Genomic DNA, 22,737 nt, shown 5'->3' with positions numbered 1-22,737 from the left:
CCTGAGAATCATGAAGCCATGATTTGGGAATCCTCTATTTTGAGATCCTGGTTATGAGAGAGAAAAAAACACTTTTATCTTGCTTATTATTACCATGGGTTTTCTGTTACACACAGCTGAAGCTAATCTAAACTTGGGATATTTTTCTTGGAGACCCACCCTATCGTGCTAAAGGAAATCAAGGAAAAAGGAAAGGGTGGGGCTTTCCCAGAGAAAAACAGGGAAATGCTAGAGCAAACCTGCAACTTCCTCTCTCCAGCAGGCAGCATAATCCATGATGCCATTCTCTTCTGGCAGTTTAAACCAGTGAGCCAGCCCCTCCTAACCGACACCTCACAAGCTCACAATAATTGTACTGACATGGGTAACCATGACCTACATTAAAAGGTTAAAAGCAACTGGCACTTTTTGTCACGAATTCTCGCATTTCTTTTACACGGGTGCCTCACTCAATTCAGCTGTGTATCTTTGCCCAAGCTGGCAAATTTCCCAGATACACATATCCTGGATCTTTGTGCCAGATTCAAACAGGTAAACTGAGTCAATGAAACTTCTCTGGCACAGGAGTCTGCAATACAGTCTCCAGTAAAGAGAGAGCCCGAGGGGCATCTTTCTTACTGGGCATTTTTGTCACGGAAAGCCCCTTACTTCTCTGAAATGCCTAATTTATTAGCATTTGAGGAATGACATTCATCTGGCAGAGAGGGACTCTGTTCCAAGCAACTCCCAGAGCTTTCCTGCCTCAAATGCAATGTCTGCAGAAGGGGCTACCTGCATTGGTCCCCACCTGACACCAAGGTCCTTTCTCCTAACAGCACTGGGTTTCCTTTTGGGAAACCTCCCTTCCCCATTCTCAGTACATGTGGTTTAGGCCCAAATGTCCATACCCCAGGAGTGGCCCAGGCCTAAGTCATTTATTCATTCACCAGATACTGATTTGGCACCTACTGTGTTCTAGGACTGGAGATAAAATACTGACCATTACAGACAAACATATCTACCTTCGGGAGCTTTCTGGGTGCTGGGGGGGAGGCAAAAAATCAACAAACCTAAGTAAATTCACAGAGTGTCAGACGACCTAAGCAATGCAGGAAGCAGCTTCACAGGAGGGGAGAGAGAGGGATGTGAAACAGGGTGGTAAGAGTGAGAAGCCACCTGCTGAGAAGGGGATGCGAGCAAGACTTGAAGGAGATCCGCGAGCAAGACTTGAAGGAGATCCAGGAGCGAGCCTTGGGATGTCCGGGAAGGGCACTCAGGGCAGGGGGAACAGCAAGCGCAAAGGCCAGGAGGCAGGCGCCTGCATGTTTGAGCAAATGAAAGGAAGCCGGTCAGGCAAGCAAATGAAAGGAAGCCAGCTCACGCCTGTAATCCCAGCACTTTGGGAGGCTAAGGCAGGCGCACGGCTTGAGGCCAGGAGTTCGAGACCAGCCTGGCCAACATGGTGAAACCCCGTCTCTACTAAAAATACAAAAGTTAGCTGGGTGTGTGGTGTGTGGTGCACACCTGTAATCCCAGCTACTTGGGAGGCTGAGGCAGGAGAATCACTTGAACCTGGGAGGCAGAGGTTGCAGTGAGCTGAGATTACGCCACTGGACTCCAGCCTGGGTAACAGAGAGAGATTCTCTCTCAAAAAAAAAAAAGGGAAAGAAAAGAAAAGTGAAAAAGCCAGGGTGGCTGGAGCAGAGTGAGCCAGGAGGGGAGGAGATGAGGACAGGGGTGGTAAGCGTTGGAGTGCTGGTCCCGTTCAGCCCTGAAGGTTGTCAGGGAAACTGGCTTTTACTCTGAGTATAAACATGCACTGGAGGGTTTTGAGCAGGGGGCTGATGTGATACAGTTTTCATCATGAAGGATCCCTCCTTCTGCAATGTGCAGAACAGAGCTGGGGGTTAGGGTGGAAATGGGGAGACCAGTTATTGAGGTGCTGCTGGCTTGCCACACAGCGGGAGTGCAGGAGGTGGCTGAAGTCCTCAGCTTCTGGGTATGTTCTGAAGGTAAAGCTAGGGGGACTCACGGATCCATCAGACATGGGCAGGAGAGGAAGAGAGAAGTTAGGGTGACTTGGTGGAGCTATGGAAGGATAGGGCTATCATTTATGATTTAGGGAAGACCTTGAGAAGAAAAGGTTTGGGGGAAAGATGAGGGGTGTGGTTTTAGACCTGAGCCAGGTGGAGCTCCCCATGGGCAGGTGGATGTAAGAGTTTGTGCTTCAGGTTGGCACGGTGGCTCAGGCCTGTAATCCCGGCACTTTGGGAGGCCAAGGTGGGAGGATTACTTGAGCCCAGGAGTTTAAGACCAGCCTGGGCAACATAGTGAGACCCCGTCTCCACAAAAATTTAAAAGTCAGCTGGGTGTGGTGATGTATGCCTGTGTTCTCAGCTACTTAGGGGCGGGGGCTGAGGCGTGAGGATCGCTTGAGCCCAGGAGGTCGAGGCTGCAGTGAGCTGTGATCAGGCAACTGTACTCCAGCCTGGGCAACAAAGTAAGACCCTGTCTTTCTAAAGAAAGAAATGAAGGGAAGAGAAAGGGAGGAAGGAGGAGAAGGAACGGAGGGGAGGGAGGGACGGATAATACATAATACAGTTTTTAGAAAACAATTTGTACTTCAGAACCTTGGGAGGAGTCACTTCAAAGATATCATCATAGAGAGACTAGATGAGGTCATCTAGGGAGTGAATGAGGACAGGGAAGAAGATGTCCCAGCACTGAGCCCCAGAAGACAATGAGGATAAAGCAGCAAAGCCAATGAGAAGCCACTGAGGCAGGAGACAGAGGGGTTGGGTGGCCTGGAAACCAAGTGGACCGAGCCCTGGACCCGGTCTCAAAAGCCTTTACTGGAATCCTTGGAGAGGGGAAGCTCTTCCCCAGCAATGGGGTTTTCAGGAGGACGGTCTGTGAGCCAGCAACCACACTGCCCTTGCAAGGAAGGGCCTGACTTAGAGCTCAACCAATCCAGGGAACCAAACTAGTAGGAATGAGGGAGAGAGAGACAGAGGCCGATGGCCCTGTGTCCACTCTGCTGGCCGGGGACACCCCATCTTCCTCTCTTTGTATCAGTCTGAGTTCGGTTTCTGTCACTCGCACCCAAGAGACCTAACGTAACTTCTAAGTTATTCTCTCCTGCATGGTCCCAGGGGGTCGGGTGAAGCCAGCATCCCGCCTCTCCCTTTGGCAATCACACACAGGCAGCCGGGCCCCAGCGCGGGGTCAGAGGGCCCTACGTGCTTGACAGCAGGCCTTTCCCACCACACTCGAATGGCAACACCATGCTCCACTCCAGGGTAATTCGGCCTTTCCCAACCCAGGCACTTTCAGAGATGGACCCTAAGCTGTGATGGGGAAAAGCACCCCCAGGCCACCCTGGTCATCCTCCTGGGTGCTCACCTCGGGTTGTGGGTTGCAGGGGACCTCTGCGTCATCTCTGACAACTGCTCCTCTGCTCCGTCCGCATAGGCCAAGCACAGAGTGAATACTCTGCAGCTGGTAAGGGCTTTGGGAGCAGTAGGCTGAGTGCACTTCCTTTATGGATGAGGCAAAGGCTGGTGCGAGAGCTCTTCCAAAAACTTAAAGGGGAGCCCGCTGGCTTCCCTCTCCCTATCCCAGAGCCCAGGCCCCAACAGCACATTTATCCTCCAGAACACCAAGTGGCCAATATTGTTAAAAGCCATTTCTGGCACCCCTAGAGCTGTGAGGAAACAATTTGGGGTGCACAGAGTATGATCCTAGGGACTGCAAACCCTGGACTTGGTTATGGGACTCTTCCACTCCCTGCTCTCTCTCACACACACACACTCACACACTCTGGGGAGAAGACATCCCAGAAATATTCCCTCTGTCCCCTCCAAAGAGGCTGGGGTCCCACCTTCCCCAGCTCACTGCCTAGGGTGGGACCTATCAGCAGGCACACAGCACCTGCCCGACCACCCCCGCCAACAGGTGAACTGAAGCAGCATCTAGGTCCCCAGGGATATTTGTTATGGGGCTTAAGACACCTGATCACTCTGGCTGGCGATACATTCCACCTGTGGTTTGGAAGCTAAAGCACTGAGGATTAAGAGGCGGGGAGGGGGTGGTGTATGATGAGAGCTTTCCTGGCTCTGTGAGGAGACCAGGTTTATGCTAGGCTGGGTGGAAGTGCTCATCCCACTTAGGTTTGTGTGATGCTCTTCAGTTTATATAACAGTGTCATGGTGCTCTCCCAGCTGATCCCGCGACTACCCTGGGGGCAAAGCCAGGCTCAGGTCAAGGTCACACAGCCAGAGTGATCAGAACGAGGCTGGCAGACTCCAACCCACCGTGCTGTTCTCAGTGCAGGCCGAGGCCTGAGTGTGATCTGCACATACCCCTGCTGGTTTCCTGTGGCTGCTATAAAAAATCACCACAAAACTGGTGGCTTAAAGCAGCACACATTCATGCCAAGGTCATGCCACACTGCCCTCCAGCCTGGACAACAGAGTACGACCCTGTCTCCAAAAAAAAACAAAACAAACAAACAAAAAAAACAGCAACACACATTCATTCTCTTATAGTTCTGGAGGTCAGATGTCCAAAATCAATTTCTCTGGGCTGAAATTAACATGTTGGTAAGCTGTCTCCCTCTGGGGGTTCTGGGAAGAATCTGTTCCCCTGCCTTTTCCAGCTTCCAGGGCTGCATTCCTTGGCTGGTAGCCCCTTCCTCCACCTTCCAAGTCCAACAACAGAGCTTCTTGCTGAAGCAATCATATTGCCTGTTCTTCTGTCTTTGAATATCCCCTGCTTCCCTCTTTTTTTTTTTTTTTTTTTTTTTTGAGATGGTGTCTTGCTCTGTTGCTCAGGCTAGAATGCAGTGGCACAATCTCAGCTCACTGCAACCTCTGCCTCCCAGGTTCAAGCGATCCTCCTGCCTCAGCCCCCTTCATAGCTGGGATTACAGGCACGCACCAACATGCCTGGCTAATTTTTGTATTTTTAGCAGAGATGGGGTTTTGCCATGTTGGCCAGGCCAGTCTTGAACTCCTGACCTCAGGTGATCCACCTGCATCAGCCTCCCAAAGTGCTGGGATTACAGGTGTGAGCCACCGCACCCAGCCCTGCTTCCCTCTTATAAAAACACATGTGGTTGCACTTATAGCCCACCTGGATAATTCTGCAAAACAGCTCCAACTCAAGATCCTCAATCATGACTACAAAATCTCTTTTGCCACATCAGGTAACATTTACAGGTTCTAGTGATTAGGATATATTTGGGGGCTATTATTCAGCCCAACACAGCCTCCTTCCAAGGTTCCCATGGCTCCACCTTTGCCTCTATTTTTCACTTTGCTGGTTCCTCCTCCTTAGACTTCAAGGAAAGCCAACTTCACATCCACCTTGAACCACTCCTCCTCCTGGCCTTTTCCTCTCTGTCCACTGGACTCCAGCTCATCTTCAGAATTCCCACAGGATTGGTTTTTGTCAGCATCTAGTGCTTTGCATTAATTTTTAGTTTTTTTTAAAAATTAGCCTTCAGAGGAGAATTTTTTTGTTTTTAAAAACAGAATTTGAATTTCTTATAAGACACATTCACTGAGAAAAGTGAGAAAAACAGAAGACCAAAAAGAAGAAAGTAAAAACCACATGCAATCCTGTTAACAGAAGAAGCCACTGTTAATGTGTTGTGTATACCCTTTTATTCATTTTCCAATGCTCATCTAGACACTGAAAGAGAATGTTTCTAACACAAACCAACAAAAAAATATGTTTTGAAACATCTGTTGGACTCTGGAGTCAAGACATTCTGGTTTAAATTCCAGCCAGCCACTCACCATCTGTGTGCTCTTTGGCAAGTTACTTAACCTATCTGTGCCTCAGTTTACCTATTTGTAAAAAAGAAGAAATGATAGCACATACCTCCTAGGGCTGTTATGATGATGAGTTAACATATAGCATGTGGTTAAGACTGTGTCTGGCGCACAGCAAATGCCATATACGTGTGAGCTGTCATCACCATTAGTATTACACTATTTAAGGGGATATCTGTTCAGATGGATAAATAACCTTTGGCAGTATAATTCGTAGCTACCTGGGGTTCTCTGGTATGAATGCACTGCTGCTCTACTGTTATGCATTTAGGTTGTTTCCAGTTTTTTGTGTTTTTTTTTTTCTTTTTTGCTTCTATAAACAATGAAGGGATAACTATCCTTGAACAAACACCTTTGCACACATCTTTATTTGTTCCTAAAAATTCAACTGCTGAGTCAGAGATCACACATATTTTTAAGCTATTGATACATCATTGCCAACTTGCCCTTTATAATTCTCTACCCAGCGGAACAGCACGCCCCTCTCCCCACACCCACCCTCCCTGAGCACACCCAATGACCCTCATGTCTCTCCTCTCCTCCAAGGGACCACGCTTCCTTACTAAACCATGTATGTGCCCCCACATCAACATCACAGCACCCCAGTGAAGCGGAGAAGCAGATGAACTGGAAATGAGGATTCAGGGTCCTGCTTTCAGCCTCCTAGGGCAAACCTATGCCTCAGTTTCCTCCATATGTAAAATGTGGATCAACACATCTGCCAACAAACATTAAAATCATCTATAAAATTGACTGGGGCTAGATATTCCATGTATTCAAATGAAACCAAAATTCTAAACAACTGGTAAAACTTTTGTTTCTTAATCACACATCAAGTATATTTTTTAAAATTTCCAAGATCCACTACTGAGGCTCCCCAGGGACCATTTCAGAGCCCAGATCTGCCATTTTAGAGCTCTGACTCTGAACCGTTTTGGAACATATTGCTCGAGTGCCAACGCGCAGAAACAATTGCCTTCCTACTTGCAAAAAGACCAGTGTCCCACTTTCACATATCACACTAAAAAATAAAAACATCATCCGGCTACCGAAGGCACCAGGAATCTGCCCTCTGAGAATTGTAATGAGCTCGTGTGCAGGTGTGACGGTGTCTTGGGCTCCCTCACAAGTATCATCTTGGCTCCCCACAATATATATATTTTTGAGACTCGCTCTGTTGCCCAGGCTGGAGGGCAGTGGTGCAATCTCAGCTCACTGCAACCTCCTAATCTCAGGTTCAAGCAATTCTCCTGCCTCAGCCTCCCCAGTAGCTGGGACTACAGGCACGCACCACCAAGCCTGGTTCATTTTTGTATTTTTGGTAGAGACGGGGTTTCGCCATGTTGACCAGGCTGGTCTAGAACTCCTGACCTCAGGTGATCCACCCATCTGGGCCTCCCAAAGTACTGGGATTACAGGCGTGAGACAACTGCTCTGGCCTAACACTGTTAATGAGGGCTATTATTCCCATTTTACTGATAAGACTGAGGCCGAAAGAAGGTAACAATTTGCCCAGGAGCTGAGAAGCACAGAGGAGACCCCGAAATTCACATCCTCTGATTCCAAAACCCCTGCCTTCCTTGTCCCTGTTGCAGCAAGACCCCGCTGAGGGGCCTGGAAATGGCCTGGACAAGCATTCATGATTTACAAAGGCTCCAGAAGGACCCCAACAGCCTCCTCTTCTCTCCAGAACAAAAAGACATGCTGGATCTGGGCATGACAACCCATGGGTCTCCTTCTAGTCTCATATGTGAGGGGGCACCTGGCCTTCCCCATGATGTCAGAGCTGTGGGTGTCTGGCTGGAAGGGCCCCACCCCCGAGGCCATGCCTGACTCACAGGAACCTGAGACCTAAGTAGGGTCCTCCAGAGACACAGCTCAGAGAGGCCCGGACTGTTGTGAGAACCCAACGAAGGAACTGGAACACCCTGCGGGGAGGGAATCTGGAAACTGGAGCACAGTGGGAGGAGAAGGAGCCCCCAGCACAGTGATGGAGTGCACTCGGGAGGTGGCCTGAGGACGCCAGCTCCATGACTGTCATCTACTGTCTGCCCACCAGAAGCTGCACTCGACGTCTTGCACACACTCACACACCTAATCTCCAAAGATCCCAGCCAGGTAGGCACCACGACGATCCCATTTTACAGATGAGGAAAATGAAGTGTGGAACGGCTATTAGACTGTCCCAAAGCCAGGCAGTTAGAATGCCATATGGGACAACTCCCGGCTCAGGGCTGGGTTCTGAATCCAGTGCTGCCTCTTCTGAGAAATAGGAATGTGAGGAAGTCACTGACTTCACTGGCAAGACAGGCAAGATAATAAAATAGGAGAATGTGAAAAGTATATAGAACTAAATCAATTTTTTTTTTTTTTGAGACAGAGTCTTGCTCTGTTGTGTAGGCTGGACTGCAGTGGTGCGATCTTGGCTCACTGCAACCTCCCTCTCCCAGGTCCAAGTGATTCTCCTGCCTCAGCCTCCCAAGTAGCTGGGACTACAGGCGTGCGCCACCACACCCAACTGATTTTGTATTTTTAGTAGAGATGGGGGTTTCACCATGTTGGCCAGGCTGGTCTTGAACTCCTGACCTCGGTGATCTGCCCACCTTGGCCTCCCAAAGTGCTGGAATTACAGGTGTGAGCCATTGTGCCCAGCCTTCAATATGAGTTTTTAAAATTCAGTAAAAATTTCCTAAGGCTGATGTTGGGGCAGGGAGTTAGAGGCCTCTACAGAATTATCCTAGAGACATAGATGCCGAGCGGGCTGTGTGAGCCTAGCCTCAGTCAGCAACCCTTGAGCATTTGCTGTGTGCCACCACAATAAAGTGGCCACCTCCCGGACTGTGACCTGCTTGTTATCCAATGGGGGAGATGGGTCAAATCTCACAGACGCAGGAAAGCAGGGATAAAGGAGGGTGGGGGCAGATCCAAATGCCCTAGGTGCCAACCAGCCAGGACAGGTGGGGCCCAAGAGGTGCCCACCAGGGTCTAGGTCCCAACCACGTGTGTCGCCTACACTATCTCAGCAAGCCTTAAACCATCTCTTAGAGACAGGGGCCAACAGTTCCATCTTTAAGATGAGAGGGCTGAAGTCTGAGAGGTTAAGCAACCTGTCTGAAGTCACACAGCTGGCTACTGATGGGGTTGGAGTTAGAATCCTGATCTGTGAGAAAAGGAAGAGGACAGAGAGGGAAGGCTGTGAAGACCACAAAATAGCAACAGAGGGGATGGGTTGTCTCCCAAGGCCAGGTTGCAGGTACAATGGGAGCGGAGCCTGTGACTGATGACAGTAACTGAGAGGGGCCTCATCCACCCTGGCCAGGGACTTAGAAAGTCCACCAGAATCTGGTGAACCCATCTGGTGGGGGAAGAGGGGTCCTGACTCCTCTATCCAGGAGATAGAGAACAGTGCATGGGGTCTCCAAAGCCTAGACCCCTGCTTGAGCCCCCCACACATGTCTCCTGTGAGCATTTCTCATCCAGGCCCTTTGGGGGCAGGAAGAGTGGGGGAAGAGAGGAACCAGGAGATCTGTTCACCATGCAGAGCTCTAAAAACCCATGGTGGGGGCTGGGTGCGGTGGCTCACACCTGTAATCCCAGCACTTTAGGAGGCAGGGGCAGGTGGATCACTTGAGGTCAGAAGTTCGAGACCAGCTTGACCAACATGGCGAAACCCATCTCTACTAAGAATACAAAAATTAGGCATGCATGGTGGCGCGTGCCTGTAATCCCAGCTACTTGAGAAGCTGAGGCACGAGAATCCCTTGATCCTGGGAGACGGAGGCTGCAGGGAGCCGAGACTGTGCCACTGCACTCCAGCCTGGGCAACAGAGTGGGACTCCATCTCAAAACAAAACAAACAAAACACCCATGGAACCGCAAGCCTTCCCTCCAGGGGGTTAACAAGTTCAGTGGCCTGCGCGGTTCCCTTCCAAGTTGGGTGAGCTGGGCCTGCCTCAAGTGAGCTCCACAAAGAAAAAGTTGGCAAGGGATTGGAGGGGGTGCCAGCCCCGTGGCTAACTGGGCTCAGCGCTGGAACTTCTGAGCACCCAGCCAGTTTCCAGTGTCCCAGGAACAGCTTCCACCTTTCCTTCTCTACAAGTCTGTCACGAGCGATTGCTGATTTATTTATTTATTTTTTTGTAAAGATGGGGTCTCGCTATGTTACCCAGGCTGGTCTTGAACTCCTGGCCTTAAGCGATCCTCTGGCCTCGGCCTCACAAAGTGCTGGGATTACAGGCATGAGCCACTGCGCCTGGCCTGCTACTGCCGATTTAATAAAACCTCACCCAACGTACCCCACCCCCACCTTCTAGCCCCCTCCCCCGCAACACACACGCACATTCCAGGCCATTCAGCCTCCATACCTCTCCCCGATCAAGCCTCTCTCACACCCCAGAGCATGGGCCATTCCCTTGATCCTGAACCCATAATGCCACCTCCTTCTTCATTAACAGAAATTGTTTTTCGAGGTCTTCAAAAGCTGCCCTCGACTCGGATTCCACCCTGTTTCCCGAGCGCACCCACAGACGGCTGCCCCTTCCAGCCTTGTAACAAGGCTCCGGGGCTCTGCTCCCTCATCGGACATTAAGGTCCTCGAAGGCAGTGATCAGCCCCCTCCCCCAGGTGTCAGAGGACACTTACTGGAATCTGTGCTCATCTGACACACACGGATTGAGCACCTATAAGTCCCAGAGCTGGAGGAAACCGGGTTGCTTTCCTTTCCTCCTGTCTGGGTCTCTCCACACCGGGGAGAACACAGAAGTCACTCCTCGAATCCTCCCCCCGTCCCTGCTCCCTTTCCCACTTCCTCTTCCTGGCCGTTCGCTCTTGCTCTCCAGCCACTGCCCCCTGGATGTGAGTTTCCAGCAGGGCAACTGATCACTTCTCCAGAGGAGCCCCAAGGCTGAGGGTCCCCAGTCAGTAAGGTCCAATCTGGCTTCCCACTTCCCAGGCCACTTGGCCTCGCCTCCACTCCCAGCAAGAAACTTCTCCCCCAGAGAAAGACGGCTCAGATTGTCGCAGGGGGCAGAAATAAGAGGTCCATGGCGCGGGTCCTGCCAGAAGCCCACGGGTCCTTTCTTAGGGGACAAGCGACACTGATTGGAGGGCAGGAGCCCTGAGCTAGCTTTCAGGGTCCTAATCCGAGCTCCGCTGGTCAGAGACCCCATGGGGCCGCCCCCTGACCGGTGCTCCCGCAGCCCGGACGCCCGCGCCAGGGACTCGCCACAACCTCAAGCCCTCTCCCGGGGCTGGGCTCCGCACACAAACAGGTAGTACAAAACTAGGACTTAGTTGGGGTCCGCACCCCTTCCTGCTCAGACCCAAGCCGCCCCAGTCCCCGGCCGCCGCGCCCGGAGTCCGCTCCAACTCGGAAAGTGGCGGCCGGCTGCGGGGCAGGCGGGCGGTACCTGTGAGCAGCTCCAGCCGGTGTCCCAGCACCTTCATCTCGGCGCCCGGCGCGGCCCGGTTCTGGGTGGCGGCGTCGGGGCAGCGCGCTCGGCCGAGCCGGGGAGAGGAGCGCGGGAGACCCGGAGCGCAGCGGCAGGAGAGCGCGGAGCGAAGCGGGAGGAGCAGCTCACAGCTAGGAGCGCTCTCCCGCCCCCAACGCCGCGCTCCCCCCTCCAAAACGGTTTAAAAAAATCCACCAATTGCATGGCCGCGCACCCCCAAAAAGGCACCCGCCGCCACCTGGTCCGGGTGAACTCCAGGAGGCGGAGGAAGGGCGCGGGGTGGGTGCGGTGACACCGTGGGAGGTGGTCCCCCGTGCCCGCCGCCCGAACAAAGAGACCCCGCCGCCTCCGGGCGTCGCGGTGGGGGGGCGCGGACGGCGGCTGGGTTTCCCCAGCGCGGCCGGGAAGGCGAGGAAGGAGAGCGGGAGCCGCGGGGAGGAGGGGGCGCCGCCCCCGCGGAGGCGAAATGTGGCGGGAGCGAGTCGGTGCGGGACTCGCGGGGCTAGGGTCGTGCGTGGGGCTGGGGTCGTGCTCGGGGCTGGGCTGGGTTGGGCGGGGACGCGCGCAGCAGCCGCGGCGGCGAGAGAAGCTGGCCCTGGGCGCAGGGGCGAGGGCGCCGCCGACTCACCGCGGAGATGCGGACGAGAGAGACGCGCAGGCGGGGAGCGGGGCTTCGGCGCCGCCGACGCGCGGGTGCAGGTGCGGGCAGCCGGGAGCCCCTCCGCGTGCTCGCGGCTGCAGGGGCGGAGGCCGGACTGGGGGCGGTGCGCCGCGGGGGCGTGCCCGCGTGGGTTTGGCGGGTGTGGGCGCTCGGCCCGCGGGGCGGTGCCGGGCCTGGGGCTAGTCCCGGACGGACCGCGGTCCCTCGCGCGTGGCTTCCGCCTCCTGCGCGGCTGGGGTGCCCGGTGGGCGGGCTGGAGGGCGAGCGGGGACCGCGACGCGGAGCCTGGGGGACACCCCGGTCGATCCGCGCCCCCGCCCACTTCTCACCCGCTCCGCCGCGCGGACTGTGCTGGGTGCGCTGCGAGGCCCTGCCCGCCCCTCCAGGCCCCCTGTGGCCGCGCGGCGTCGGGTTCCCGGGGGAGGGGACGGCGCTGCCCTAGTCTTTGTTTAGACTCCCAGGGGGAACCTTAGACCTGCAGAGACATCCCCATCCCACCGCCCCTGCGCCTGCTGCTTCGCGCTACCCGCCGTCGCCGCCTGGGAACCGAGGGAGAAAAGCCCTTAGGGTCGGGAAGAACCAGGGGCTCAGGGGCCATTGGGGCGTCGTCCCCCTCCCCCAGTTTTCGGAGCCCGAGGGTGTCCTTGAGGAACTTGTGCAGGAGTGAGGAGGGACATCCCCTAGCAAAGGTGTCCTGGGCCCTCAGGGTCCCACCCTGAAGGTGGGGAGGTCTCTGCTCCCCTCAATTCACCTCCATTATCTGAGCGGGAAAGGGAACATGGGGACCCGTGTCTTCCTCAGGCTCATCCTGCTCGGGGCCCCGAGGCACTCCTCCCTCCTGCCACTCCCCTCACCAGCCCTCCTTTGGTACCAGATGAAGTCCCACTCCAGGGAGTACGGAAATCTGATGGCCTGAAAATTTTTATTTGGACAAGACAGCTCAAGACAGGGCTCCTGGAGAACCGGGTTCTATTCAGGGTCGGCCGGTGACCTTAGGCGGGGCTCTGCTCCTCCCTGGGTTCCAGTCTTTTCCATGCAGGACTCTGTTGGACCAGGTCATCTTGGAGGTCCAGGATGGCGGTGGGGTTGGGGGTGCAGAGGGGCCTGCAGGCTTCCGGGCCCTTCCGCAGACCTCTCTCTGGGCTGGTTTGCGGAGAGGCCCTGGTTTTCCTTTCCCCCAGCTCCAGGGGGCTGTGGCCGTGAATTAACCCATCCACCAGCTGAGGAAGCTGGTAAGATTTTGGTGGCCCCAGATGGGGCATATGTTCCCGCTTGGGTTACAGCTTTGTCCTTGGGTTACCCCTACAGCCTGGGGTGCAGTGTATAAATCACAGGAGGCAGCAATTTGGGTTCCTTGCTTTGCGGAAATCCCTGCCTCTCAGTTTCCTCCTTTGCAAAGGTGTGGAGGGAGGTCGGTGATGACAGAAGTGAACCTCTATTTCTGACACCTCCACCAGGCTTAGTTCTATATATAGCAGCCAGGAGCCAGTCCTTAGGAGCACAGGCTGGTCCTACAGCTTCCTGGCTGTGGAATGTTTGGCAAGCTGCTTACCCTCTCTGAGACTTCATGTCATACTCTGTGAAATTGGGATGATGCTGACCTCAGGATTCCTGTAAAGATTAAATAACAGAATATAAAGAAAATGCTTAATATAGTGCCAGAGGCATGACTTAAGTTTAAGTGTTCAATACATGGTCATTATTATTATTCATGATGAAATTGTTATTATCGCATGAGAGATTCTTTCAGGCTTACCTGAGTCCTACCCTTTTCAGTCATTTCAGACCTTGTCATTGGACAAAATTAATTGTTGATGTTCTAGTGACATAATTCACGGGGCCTAGGCTGTTCTGCAGGCTGCCTAACAGGAGCTTTGACACTATGACACGCCTGTCTGAGACATGGTGTCTGCAGTGGCCTTGAACTCATGCAGACTATCCATGTAGCTCAGACAGTTCATGAACTCCTGTGAGCATTCCAGTGAGTCAGGTTGTGGATTTGAACTCCTAAAAGTGGAGACAATAGGGCCGGGCCCGGTGGCTCATGCCTGTAATCCCAGCACTTTTGGGGGCCGAGGTGGGCGGATCACCTGAGGTCAGGAGTTCAAGACCAGCCTGGCCAACATGGTGAAACCCCATCTCTACTAAAAATACAAAAATTAACTGGGCGTGGCGCACATACCTGTAATCCTAGCTACTCAGGAGGCTGAGGCAGGAGAATCACTTGAACCCAGGAGGCGGACGTTGCAGTGAGCCGAGATCGCGCTGCTGCACTCCAGCCTGGGTGATAGAGTCTAAAAAATACGTAAATAAATAAATAAAAGTGGAGACAATAGATGAAGAAGAAACGTAATCGTGAGAGTCCCCAGGGCTATTGCATCAAACAAAGGTGCATAGGGAAGAGGTAGCTTGAGGAGGCCCTGACCCTTCTGGAAACATCAGTCATGACAGGCAGAGGAGTCACTGCTGAGTCAGCAGAAGGGCAAGCTCTGGGTCCCCTGTGCCGCTGGGCTCTCTTCATCTTCAGCACTCTGGGGAGGAGGCGTGATGTTTGGGAGCAGGTTGGATTAACAGTGGAAAGCAGAACAGTGCAGAGAGCCAAGCTGTTGCCTGGGACAGGAGGCCTCTAAGAAAGTGTCCCCCCAGCCTTGCTCCTAATTACTTGAAACATGCTTCCTAAGTCACTGCCTTGTAAAATGGGCAGAAGATCACTGGCCTGCACCCAGGTTGGAGATGAGATAACCTTTCTGAAGATCTCAAATGAGCCTTCACTTCTCATCTGTAAACTCAGGCTGATATATCTAGTCAGGGTGTTTAATTGCAAGAAATAGAGACCTGCTCTGGCTAATTGAAGCAGAAAAAGGCTTTGTTAAAAGGAGGATAGGCCTGGCCTGGTGGCTCACCCTGTAATCCCAACACTTTGGGGGGCTGAGGCGGGCAGATCACTTGAGGTCAGGAGTTCAAGACCAGCCTGGCCGACATGGTGAAACCTCACCAAAAATACAAAAATTAGCCAGGTGTGGTGGCACACGCCTATAATCCCAGCTGCTTGGGAGGCTGAGGCAGGAGAATTGATTGAACCCAGGAGGCAGAGGTTGCAGTGAGCCGAGATCCTGCCACTGCACTCCAGCCTGGGCAAAAGAGTGAGTTTCCGTCTCGAAAAAGAAAAAAAAAAAGGAGGGTGGGCATCTCTTGGAATATCAGGTGCCAGGCCTGACACTGCTATGTTGGCCTGATGTTAAAACCACTACTGCCATCCCCCGGCACAGAAGCTGCAGCCAGTGCCACCCCTGGACGTGGTCACTGGGCACTGCCATCAGGACCTCAGCTGCTGCTTCCCCAGTCCTCACCACAGTGGATTCTGTGTGGTCTTGGCTTCCTCGTGCCACTAGTTTCTAATTAACAACCAAGACCAGAACATGCCCAGGTGCAGTGGCTCACACCTGTAATCCCAGCCCTTTGGGAGGCTGAGGCAGGAAGATTGCTTGAGCCCAGGAGTTCAAGACCAGCCTGGGCAACATGGCAAAACCCCGTCTCTACAAAAAATACAAAAAGTAACCAGTCATGGTGATACACGCCTGTGGTCCTAGCTACTCAGGAGGTTGAGGCAGGAGACTCGCATGAACCTGGGAGACGGAGGTTATAGTGAGATGAGATTGCACCACTGCACTTCAACCTGGGTGACAGAACAAGACTCTGTCTCGGTAAATAAATAAATAGAATGGGATGTCTGATTGGAGGAGCATAGGTCATATACTTTGGCAAAGCTGTAAGCAAAGTTGGGGAAAGATGTTTTCAGTTTCTCTAGTGGGAGGTGGGCTCTGCCTTGTAGAAAGGGTGTGTCAGCTGCTGGGGGCCAAGAGTGACCAGTGACCACTTCAGATAACAATGGTCTTGTGAAACTGTTGTGAGATGATGCACATGGACATTTGACTTGGAGCCTGGCGTGGAGGGAACACAGGGATCTCAACGATCCCTCGTCGTTGAGATTCATACCACACTGTAAATGTAAACCAGTGGTACTCCTCCATTCTTTAAATTTTTGATTTTTCAGCAGGTGAAAGACAAAAGGACCTTGAAAACAGTATGGCTTGCTGCCCTTCCACAGACAGAGGCAGCTCCAGTCCTGCTGCCAGGAGGACAGGTGACTGGGTTTTTCCATTGTGGTGATGAATTGGGCTGAGTCACCATCCCCTCGTGACCATGACTGGGAGCAAGTAGAAAGAACCAGCTGATGGAGTCAGAGGTGCAGATGATGAACCTGGGGCCAATGAATCTTCTTCCCTTAGCAGGGGTGGGGGAGATAGGAACTGTCTCCCCCTCCCCAGTAACACTCCCTACTTCCAAATCTTGAGCCACACTCAGGGAGAGAAGAGAGGCTCCTTTCTTTCCTTTCATAGTATTGATTGAGCGTCTTTTTGGTGCTGTGGGGTTCAGTGGAGAACAGAGCTGATCAGGACATTGACCTTGACTTTAAGGTTCATGCACTGATGGAAACCAGCTCAGAGTCCCATAATCTCAGTACCAGGCCGACTCTACTAAGATGAGTAATTGATGTTACCATAGAGTGCCGTGGAGGCCTAGGGGACTCAGCAAGGGCTTCCTGGAGGAAGAGGCATCTGAGCCCCCAAGAGGTGGAAGATCAGCAGATGGAGATGGGAGGCGGACGAAAGGGAGAGAACATCCATCCATCCATCTGCCCATCCATCCATCCATCCATCCATCCATCCTACACTGGATCAGCCAGACCCTGTGCTGAGCTCAGGGAGGCACAGAGCTAAGCACATTGCAGCCCTGCCCCTCAACAGGAGCTCCTGAATTGAGGTGGAGAGGCCTGGGTATGCATGAGCAGATGGTGAGGAAGCTGGAACGAGGAAGCGGGTGGGGAAGAGTTCCCGGCCTCAGCCTGGCTCTGGAATTTCACCAGTTACCAGATTATCTGCTCCCTGCTCTTGGGCCACCGTGGACGACTCACTGGTTTTATTGCAATCCCCTTTCTCCCATGATATGTAAGGGCCCTTCGCCCTGCAGGGCCAGCCCTTTGCTATCCTGGTAACTCTGGACGCCCCACTATCTCCTCGGTTCCTGAGGACAGTAGAGCCCCCTCCAGTGCCATTTGCAAATGTCCCTCCACTTCCCCTGGAAACTTTAGCAGGCTCATGGAAACCCAGCTGGTGCTGAGTCAAGGCAAGAGGTGGAACTGATAATATTTTTTACAAATTATAATAGTTATGTATATTCAATGCATAAACCTTATGCAGGGGGAAAATAAAAATCACTAATAATTCCACTGCCTAACAATAGGCAGTGTTAACATTTTGGGGGTATGATCTTCAATGCTTTATATATATATACATACACACATACACACACACCACACACACATATACACACACACACACACACACATATATATACAGTGGCCCTCTGTGTCCATGGGTTCCACATCCATGGATTCAACCAACCACAAATCAAAAATATTAAAAAATAAAATAATGTAACTATAAAGTAATGCAAATAAAAAACAATACAGCATAACAACTATTTACACAGCATTTACATTGTATTAGTTTTTTTGTTTTTTTTTTTTTTAGATGGAGTTTTGCTCTTGTTGCCCAGGATGGAGTGCAATGGCACGATCTTGGTTCACTACAACCTCCACCTCATTTCAAAGCCTGAGGTTTTGTTTTGATCTTGTATTATGGTGTGTGTGTGTTTTTATTGTTTGTCTGTTTGTTTGTTTTTGAGATGGAGTCTCCCTCTGTCACCCATGCTGGAGTGCAGCGGCTTGATTCTGGCTCACTACAACCTCCGCCTCCCAGGTTCAAGTGATCCTCCTGCCTCAGCCTCCGGAGTAGCCAGGACTACAGATGTGCACCACCACATCCAGCTAATTTTTGTATTTTTAGTAGATACAGGGTTTCACCATGTTGGCCAGGCTGGTCATGAACTCCTGACCTCAAGCAGTCCACCCACCTCGGCCTCCCAAAGTGCTGGGATTACAGGCGTGAGCCACCGTGCCCAGCCTGATCTTTGTTATGGTTATGTAAGATGTTATCGTTGGGGGAAATTGAATGAAGGATACACTGGACCTCTCTGTACTATTTTTTTTTGCAACTTCCTGTACATCTACAATCATTTCAAAATAAAACAACAACCAAAACAAAAATTGAGGCAGGCCGGGGAATGAACTATTTGACCTCAGTTTCAGAAGCTTCTGTTTTAAACTCTACACTTTGTCACGTGGACCAGAGCTAAGGTTTCCTTGTCTCAGTTTCCCTTGAAAGGTGGGACTTGGTCTAGGGAAAAGCACCCCTCATGGAGAGTGGCGGGTGACCATCCAGGCTGTCCTCCATCATAGTGCTCCTGCAGCCCAAATGTGTGCTTGAGGGGCTGACCTACCCTGCTCTCTGCAGGAGGGGAGAATCCGAAGGGGAAAAAGGGGAGGCACGGTTTCCCTTGTGGGCTCCAGGGAGTTTCTAGGACAGGTAGGAATCTGGCAGAAAGCAGACGAAAAGATGAGATTTGCTCTTTGGAGCTGGGCAAAGCCTTCTCTTTCCTTAGGAAAACCCGTATGTCCAGAGAAACATCTCTCCTGAAGAGCTGGAGAGGGGCCCCCTTTTGGCAGGCTCATCCTTCTTGGGTTGTCATTGGCCCAGCCTCATCTTGGGCCTGAGCTAAAGCCACCCGCAGAGCTGGGCATGGGCCACTCCCCAGACCTGGGGCAGACTCAGCTCTATGGCTCACCACCCAGGGGCACTCTCCGTTCTCAGGGGCTGCAGCTTCCCCAGTGTCCTGAGAACCATGACAACAGGGTTGGGTTGAATCAGAGGTTTCAATCAAGTTTCCAAATAACAGAAACTGGGGAGCCAACTTAGAATGCTGGCTTGAGAGTCCCCAGGATCACCCTCAGGCTTTATGATTTGCTAGGACTCACAGAACTCAGAAAAGCCATTGTACTTGTATTTATCACTTATTGTGGTGTAAGGATACAGATCAAAATCAGTAAAAAGAAAAGGTACAAAAACAAAGTCCTGGGGATATCAGGTGCATGCTTACAGGTGTCCCTTCCTAGTGGATTCACCTGGGAACACACTAATTCTTCCAGCAACAATGTATGACGACATATGCAAGGTGTTACCAACCAGGGAAGCTCACCCAAGCCTTAGCATCCAGGGTTTTTATTGAGGTCAGTCATGTAAGTATGCATCACCCATGTGACCAACCTTAGCCACCAGTCTCCAGGCCCCCAGAGATCAAACGGACACAGTGGTGTCAGACAAATAAAAACAGGCATTCATCACAAGTTACATTGTTAGCATAAACTCTGGTCAAACTGATACAGTGTGCCAGGAGGCCCCAGACGTACAAAAACATTGTTATCAAACAGGATGCTACAAGGGCTGAGGTTATCTCCCAGAAGGATTCAAGGGCCAGCCCCTTCTTTGGAATGTGCAGGGTTTGAGCAATACCAGCCCGCTGAGCTAACTCTTCACTGTTCAGATGCCAATCATTTATTTTACCTAATACACGCAGAAATCATCTGTTCTCACCATGATTTCATAAAAGAAAGATTTAATGCCAAGAAGGTAGTTTGGACATTATGACAGTGTGGGTGGAGGTCTGTACTCTCCAAGAGAAAACAGTTGGCTTGATGTCGCTGACTATGAAAATGAAGGGACCAGAAGCCACAAGTGTACACCATGAACCCAACATGGGCTTTTTTTCTTGTTTGTCTGCACAGCTTTGTCTCCAGTCAAGGAAGGGATGACCTGAGAGGCTCAGCCTTCCCTCTGCTCCTGTGCTGGTTCTGAGTCAGATGTCCCTACTCTTGGGCAGGACCAGGCCCTGCTGAGGATGGGAGGGCACGGTATGGAACCCTCCTCCCTTAAGCATCTAAGCCTGTTTGTCCTTTCTTTTCTTGGAACTCATTACTATTACAACTTATTCTGGCAAAGAAGGGAGTCTGTTCTTTTTTAGCAAGTACTCTGGCCTCTGCCCTGCCCCTTGCCCCAGGCTCTGGTCCCTACTAGGCTGACTCTGTGACTCTAGGATAGAACAGCTATTCTTTTTTTTTTTCTTTTTGAGACAGGGTCTCATTCCATTGTTCAGGCTGGAGTGCAGTGGTGTGATCATAGCTCACGGTAGCCTCAACCTCCTAGGCTCAATCGATCTTCCCACCTCAGCCTCCTGAGTTGCTGGGACTACAGGTGCATGTCACCACACCTGGCTAGTTCTTGTATTTTTTGTGGAGATAGGGTTTCCGCATGTTGCTCAGGCTGGTCTCAAACTCCTGGACTCAAGCAGTTCTCCTGTCTCAGCCTCCCAAAGTAGTGGGATTACAGGCATGAGCCTCTGTGCCTGGCCAGAACAGCTATTTTTCTAAGGTCCCAACTCACCCCACTTTCCTCACCATATATCCTCCATGCATAGAGCTGAGCATTAAAGTCCTAGGCTGCTGGCCTGTGCAGGCTTCATGGCTTGGAGACAGACACCACCATCCACCACCTGGGTGACCTTGAGCAAGTAACCTAACCTCGCAGATCTCTTTGTTTCTCAAGTGGGTCTAATGATAAAGCTTTGAGGAATTAGTGAGTGGGTAACAGCCTAGGGCCTGGTGCCCAGTTTGAATCCATTGATTAGTAGCTGTGAGGACGATGAATCACGTAGTTTCAGGTGCAAAGCGTGGGGGCAAAGAGAATCCTTGTGATGAGTGCAGTAGGTGCTGTGACACATCCAGCTGCCTTGGAACTGGGTGCTGAGAAGTCAGGGGGGTCCTGGGGCTTCAAGACTTCTGGGGAGGGAGCACAATTCATGCACATGACAAGAAGAGAGCTGGTGGGGCTTTGGGGTTGTGAGGACTGAGGGGCTTGTTCACCGTGGGGTCTTTGCATGTGCATTCTCTCTGTCTGGAGACCTCTTCCTTCCATTTTCTACACCTCCCCTGGCTAATCCCATTTATCTCTGGAGTGTCCATTTAGACCTCAACTAACCCCTAAATTCCCTGACTCACCTCCTCTGGGCCCCCTTTGAGCCCCATGCTTTGTTGTAATAATAATCTGCCATTTATTGTGCCAGGGATAATGCAGAGGGCATTACCTACATATGTTATCTCCTTTGACTCACTCAACATTTAGAGAGCTAGCTGTAGCTTTATTTTTCTGATTTTACAGATGAAGAAACAGATACACAGAAGTGAAGCAAGTGGCTCAACAACCCTCCCTCACTCCATACAGTGGTTGTCTGTGTGCAATTTCATCTGTGCCCTGAACGATGAGCTTCCTGAGGGCAAGGAAGCTTGATCACTGTTTAGCCCCAGATACTTAGTAGATGGGAGCCCTCCACCAGTCCTTGCTGAATGAATGAATGAATGAATGAATGAGTAGATGAATGTTTGTAAAGTGGCAATGCAAGCTGGGAATACCATGGACCACGGACAACAAACAAATATTAGTACCTGTGGTGGGCAGAATAACCCCCACCCCCCCAAATCCTAATCCCTGGAACCTCTGAATATGTTATGTTACTTGGCAGAGGGAAAGGAAGGTTGCAGATGGAATGAAAGTTGCTAATCAGCTGACTTTAAAATAGGGACATGATCCTGGATTATCTAGGTGGGTCCAAAGTAATCACGGGGGTCATCAAAAGTGGAAGAGGGAGGCAGGAGGGAACCAAAGAAATGGCAGTGTGAGAAGGATGTGGCTTGACAGTGTTGCTGGATTTGAAGATAGAGAAAGGGCCACAAAGCCAAGGAAAGCATGCAGCCTCTAGAAGCTGGAAAAGGGAAGGAAGGGGATTCTCCCCTACAGCTGCCAAAAGAAGGGCAGCCCTGCCGACATCTTGATTTCAGCCCAGAGAGACCCATTTCAGACTGAGGACCTCCAGAACTGTAAGCAAATATATTTGTGTTGTTTTAAGCCACAAATGTGATTTTTTTTTTTTTTAATGGAGTTTTGCTCCATTGCCCAGGCTGGAGTGCAATGGGGCAATCTTGGCTCACTGCAACCTCCGCCTCCTGGGATCAAGCAATTTTCCTGCCTCAGCATCCCAAGTGGCTGGGATTGCAGGCATGCACCACCATGCCCTGCTAATTTTTTTTGTATTTAGTAGAGACGAGGGTTCACCATGTTAGTCAGGCTGGTCTTGAACTCCTGACCTCAGGTGATCCACCCGCCTCTGCCTCCCAATATGCTGGGACTACAGGCATGAGCCACCACAGCTGGCCCACAAATGTGATTTTTGACAGCTTCCACAAAAAAAGTGAATATAATGCCCTATCCCTGATGTCAAGAATCACATCTGACCCTTAGTGGTCACTTATCATATGATGGTTGAATTGCATTGGAGTATTGCTATAAGCACCCACTTACTATCAGGAAAGATGCATAACAAAAAAGTGCTTTTAAAAAATTTATATTTTGGGGTCTAACTGGGAGGTCTCAATGTGGGTCAGAATTTGGTTCTGAGACAGAACCACTGGCTCAGCAGGTTGGGCTGGATGGATCACAGAGAGTGACACCAGGGGCCTTCTAGGGAAGGGAGTCACAGGCTAATGAGTGAGTAGTGATGCTGGACAGGTAGATGTCAGCATCCTGGGACCACCTATGGCCTCAGGCCTGGGGTCCCTGCATAATCATTAGGGCCACCATGCATTGAGTCTAGACCCTCTGCCAGACAGGATCCTAAGCCCCCCACAACATCAGCCCAACAGCCCATTATGTAGGCAACATGATGTTGCCTGCCTGCCAGAGGAAAGAACAGCCAGCCCTCGTGTACTCCTCCACCATGCCAGACACTGTTCCAAGAGTGG

At 51.7% G+C, this 22,737-nt stretch overlaps 1 protein-coding gene and 1 long non-coding RNA gene across 20 annotated transcripts in view; one reads left to right on the top strand and one right to left on the bottom strand.

Moving 5' to 3' along the window:
- The window catches only part of NDRG4 (NDRG family member 4), a 50,698-nt gene extending 38,672 nt beyond the window's left edge, over positions 1 to 12,026 (bottom strand). For 6 of the 18 annotated variants that reach the window (XM_063597615.1, XM_034940317.3, XM_057299966.2 and 3 more), the window contains exon 1: positions 11,895 to 12,026. Coding sequence is in view for 12 of the 18 variants with exons in the window: in XM_003823704.5 (XP_003823752.1) it covers positions 11,225 to 11,261 (37 nt within the window). In the remaining 6 variants the exon portion in view is untranslated. The other 12 variants (XM_034940311.4, XM_034940313.4, XM_008977357.5 and 9 more) reach the window with 8 other exon arrangements.
- On the top strand, positions 11,617 to 19,237 carry LOC129394080 (uncharacterized). Of its 2 annotated transcripts, none has more exons than XR_008621275.2 (3): positions 11,617 to 11,751; positions 15,982 to 16,071; positions 17,676 to 19,237. It is a non-coding gene; the product is annotated as an uncharacterized LOC129394080 (long non-coding RNA). The 2 variants fall into 2 exon arrangements; XR_010110273.1 differs by having other exon boundaries at positions 11,619 to 11,751; positions 15,985 to 16,071.
- Positions 19,238 to 22,737: the final 3,500 nt, after the last annotated feature.

This window comes from Pan paniscus, chromosome 18 (genome assembly GCF_029289425.2).
Source record: "Pan paniscus chromosome 18, NHGRI_mPanPan1-v2.0_pri, whole genome shotgun sequence".
Classification (NCBI taxonomy): domain Eukaryota; kingdom Metazoa; phylum Chordata; class Mammalia; order Primates; family Hominidae; genus Pan; species Pan paniscus.
Note: the sequence above shows the minus strand (reverse complement) of the source record. Positions and strands in the feature narration are given on the sequence as shown.